The sequence below is a fragment of the Marmota monax genome, unplaced genomic scaffold (assembly GCF_021218885.2).
Source record: "Marmota monax isolate L192 unplaced genomic scaffold, Marmota_monax_Labrador192_F-V1.1 WCK01_AAM20220418_F8-fsc03133, whole genome shotgun sequence".
NCBI lineage: Eukaryota > Metazoa > Chordata > Mammalia > Rodentia > Sciuridae > Marmota > Marmota monax.
Window position 1 is genome coordinate 1 of NW_026693604.1, and position 4,659 is coordinate 4,659.

The 4,659-nt window shown below is 32.7% G+C and overlaps 1 protein-coding gene across 1 annotated transcript; it reads right to left on the reverse strand.

Moving 5' to 3' along the window:
- Positions 1–647: 647 nt before the first annotated feature.
- LOC124103151 (multiple PDZ domain protein-like) lies at positions 648–4,634 on the reverse strand. The gene is made up of 2 exons (XM_046459654.2): positions 3,557–4,634; positions 648–2,174 (listed from the first exon to the last, which is right to left on the reverse strand). Exons 1-2 carry the CDS (start codon positions 3,833–3,835, stop codon positions 1,896–1,898), a joined length of 558 nt encoding a protein of 185 aa, XP_046315610.2. The 5' UTR covers positions 3,836–4,634; the 3' UTR covers positions 648–1,895.
- Between the last annotated feature and the right edge of the window lie 25 nt (positions 4,635–4,659).

A 4,659-nucleotide genomic window follows, 5' to 3' on the forward strand; every position in this document is an offset into this window, starting at 1 on the left:
TCAATAATTTTTACATTATAATAGTCCTCTAGTAATTCTTATCTGCCTACTATTATGGCCAAATACTGAAAAGCAAACTTTAGCTATTAAGACTTTTAAAAAGATTGGATAAGAATAATACAACAATAAAAAGAGGGATCAACTTCTGTCATATCCTCTTAGAATATTAATTTAAGGAATGTAATTTACTTGACAGGGAAGGTGGCTGAATCCTACAGTGAAGCCTTTTAATTTAGCATAGCTTTTAAGACAAAATAAAGCAAAACTCTTCAAGTGCAGTCTGCTTAAATTGCAGTCTTGAGCTCTATTACCTTCTAACTTGATCACACAGACTGAAAAACCTAAAAATTTTATAACAATTTCTGAAAAATGGGCCAAAATATTTAGATAAGGCCTTGTCTACATAACTCTGTGTCAGCAACACATGCAAAAGTATTACAGGGAAAAACTTCCTTTTTTTCCTCTTTACCAAAACATGAATTTAATATTTACTAAGACTCACTTTGGGAAACAGATATTCATATGTTACAGTGCATGTTGACACCAAAATATCAAATATTGTATTGAAAGAAATTTACTTTAGAGCTAGCTAGAAACAGAAGACTCTGCTTCTAAATAACTGGTACAGTTTCTTTTAAGGGAAAAAAAAAAAAAAAAAAAAACATGTATTAAGTCGTGTTCACTATTTCTCTTTGTAAAACAGAAAGACCAGAGCCAATTTATGGTCCACCTTCGATAAATATATAGAGCCTCATGACGTGCCTTTTCATTTTTACATTCCCTTTAGTACAGATCTTTTCCCATTATTTCTATAATCCTGATTTGATTTTTAGGTTGGATTACCAGTCTTCATTCTTTTCTCCCTCCCTGTTTTCTATTATTTTTTCATAAATGCATTTCATAGATTACCAAAATTCCTTGTGGAGTAAAACTGGAACATAGAATAATTCTAATTAACACTTAAAAATACTAACAAAGCTTATTATTTGAACAAATTCTCTCACAAAAATCAAACAAATCTTTATTGATATTCATGCATATATATGTTGCACTTCCTTTCATTTAAAACTATATTTATACCATGGAAAAACCTCACAAATAATGATCATGTCTCTTAATATTTAATTGCAGTACAATGGTAAATGCCATGTTACAATTACTACACCTAATAAAACATGCTGCTTTATACAACATAAATTGTTTTTTCAATATTGCAGTATAGAATATGGGAACTATTCCCTCCCAGAAGAAAGAGCCACAAACTGATGAACTCATTTTGTATTGTTCAATAAATTATGAACAAATTATACAACAAATAGTGTTGAAGTCAACATAATTAAGAAACTTAAGCCACTCTATCAGAGATCCTACTTTACTCCCCTATGATTAAAGGTTCTACTATTAGTTGTTAATGCTTTTAACTTTTTTTTAAAGAGAGAGAGTGAGAGAGAATTCTTTTAATATTTATTTATTTATTTATTTATTTTTTAGTTTTCAGTGGACACAACATCTTTATTTTTTATTTTTATGTGGTGCTGAGGATCGAACCCAGTGCTCTGCGCACGCCAGGCGAGCGCACTACCACTTGAGCCACATCCCCAGCCCAAATGCTATTGATTTTTAGTACCCCCGCTACATTGTTATTTTAATATTTGAATCCATATTTCTTTGAAATATATGATTCTGCTTCATCATGACCTTAATAGCTAATAATAAAAAACATCAAAAGATAATCACAAAGTAATGTTATAAACATATTTCTAAATATCCTGGCTCTTTTCTTTCCTTATTTTCTGAAAAATATAACTCAAATTAAATTTTTATGTTCATGGAGCCAAAGACCATATTGCTGAAAAGTACCAAAAGTGATGATTCAGTCATGAGAACACCCAAGGCTAAAAGAAAACCTGTGAGCCACTTTTCTTGTACATATAAAAATAAATCAATAGAATCCAAATTCTTACAGGTAAAGGCTTGGTCACTCCTATTCTGACAGTTCCTGAGGGTGCCCCCTTCAGTGCTTCCACAGCTTCTTCAAGACTGCTGTTTTCCAAGTTAATGTCATTGACAAACATGAGGCGATCTCCAGGAAGAAGTCGTCCATCCTTTTCAGCAATGCCACCAGGGACTAAGGAACGAATTACAATCACAGTGCTTGCTGGATCAACTGGATCCTGACAGAATAGGAAAGTAAAGAGAACTCAGTCCATTTTTAGAATGAAGAAAATTTTTATAGGTTGTCCCTCTGATTATCAATGGATGGGTTATTGTTTCAAGTGTATTTTTAAAATTCATACAAAAAGAATTTCTGATGAATTATCTGAGCAAAGGTTATCTCTGTTTCATTTTAGCGAATCCATAAAGAGTTCATCTAAAACAAAAGCATTCTCATTTGCTAGTGTTCCCAAAAACACCTCTTCAATTGTACAGATAACTTTAAAATTATAATTTTAATTTTAGATTAAGTTGTCAAATTTTATAACTACCATTGGAGGCTAGATGTCATGTATATTCATTATTAACAACAGCATTTGTTAAATAATATGTCACTGGATGGAAATGTCTGAATGTTTGACCTGTCCCTTTGAAATGAAAACATACAGAAAGAAGCATTTGACAATGCAGTGTTTTCATTTACACAGCAACCTCCACATTAGAACAAGGCTCCAGAATCAGGCCCTATGAACACATCTCCCTAGTCATCTGAGACAGCTTTCTGTTCAGTGTTAATAAGGAGCAACAGCTGCGCTCTGTCAGACAGGCTTTAGCAATTTCCTCATTTATGCAGCATAGAGCACAAGGCAGGCTGCACTTGACCAATTTAAACATATTCATAAATATAGTAAAATGATTGGAATATCAGAATTCATAATATATCCAATTATACATTTATCATTTGCAGCAAAGAAATATCTAATACTTAATGACTGACCATTAAATTATGAGCCATCAAGACCATGGAAATAACAATAATAGATTCCTCAAATTATTAAAATAAAACACTGGGCTGGGGTTGTAGCTGAGTGGTAGAGTGCTTACCAGGCACCCCAGAAAAATAAATGAATAAAATAAAGGCATTGTGTCCCTCTACAACTAAAAAATATTTTAAAACAAAATACTATGTCTCTATGATTTTTTTTTTTTTTTTTTTTTTTGGTATCAGGCATTGAACCCAGGGTGCTTAACCCCGGAGCCCCATCTCCAGCCTATTTTATACTTTTATTTAGAGACAGGGTCTTGATAAGTTGCTTAGAGCCTTGCTGAATACTGGGATTACAGATGTGTGCCACTGTGCCCAGCTCTCAATAATATTTCTAAAATGTGTTCTACATGTTCCTCAAATTCCTAAGAGCTGAATTATAAAATAGCTGAATAAATTTGACATTAAAAGAAACCCTTATGATAATCAATGAGTCATATTAATTATTATTTTGAAAGACTCACTACAAACAAGAAAATGTCTTTGATGACTATTTTCTTCTTCTCTGCTATCAACAATATGCTTTCAGTACATAGCATTGTTTTTTAAAACTTGTTAATGGTAGAATACATTTACCTGATAATCTAAAATGCTAAAACCAAGGCCTCTGCTCCCTTTCTCCAGCTCTATGTGCTGAATGCCAGCCTCCCACATGGCCAAAGGTACTTGAACCTCCTCTGGAGTAGGACCCACATCAGTCATGGCCACCACTGGCTCCTCTGTCTCCGATGACCCAATGAGCTCACCTAGATCTACATGGGGCTGAACAACAGACCAGACATCTCTTATTTCACAAGCGCTAGAGTAAAAGACACACATATGAACACTTGCAAAGAAAAGGGAGATTCCCAACATCTATCCAGAATAAAACATTTTCAAATAAGCACCAGCTTATCAAGAAACCTTTAAGATTTAAGGTACAAAATGTCAAAAGCTGTTAAGAGGAAGAAATACTTAATTACAATAGGCATTAAAAACATAAGATTAGATGATATCCTATAAAATTATAGAATTTTTTTGTGGGTGATTTTCACTTCTTTTCAATGTACGAATCACGTCTATAGACAGAAAAAAAAAGGAGAGCTATTTTGTTATTAAATCAAAATAATTTCTCTGATAAATAAGAATAATTCAAGATAAGAGATATATGTAGAAGTTTTATACTCAATGCAAATAAGGATTATAAAACACTTTGACTTGAGTACTTGAGTATTTCATTAATAAAACTAGTGTAAACAGTGACCAAACATAGATTTAAAATCAGATTTGCTTGGGCTTAAAGCATGACTCTATGATTTCCTATATGTGTTACCTTGAGTAATATTCTTAGCATGGGCTTCAGAGTTACTCATTTCATAGAAATTTGTGAGTATTAAATGAGGTAACATTTATAAAGTACATGACACAGAAGCTGGAATTCAAAATTTTTGCTTCTTTCAGTAAAAATAAAGTAAATAAAGGTTACTCCAACTTGGTCCTTCTACAGGAACATATCAAACATAAGAAATATGTGTTCATCAGGATGAATACTTTCTTTGTTTTAAGCAATTATCACATGACCTAGAACCATGGATGCAAATCTCTCTACCTGTCTTATCATGATAATCCCATTTACACCACACAAACACAGACACACACAAAGAGCATGGATGGATATAGTGCTAGCCTTTGAGCAGTAG

Coding starts and splice junctions, on each gene's coding strand:
- LOC124103151 (XM_046459654.2), bottom strand. CDS start 3,835: ATGTTGGGAATCTCCCTTTTCTTTGCAAGTGTTCATATGTGTGTCTTT. Junction 2,175..3,556: donor TTAGCATTTTAGATTATCAG/GTAAATGTATTC, acceptor CTATTCTGTCAG/GATCCAGTTGATCCAGCAAG.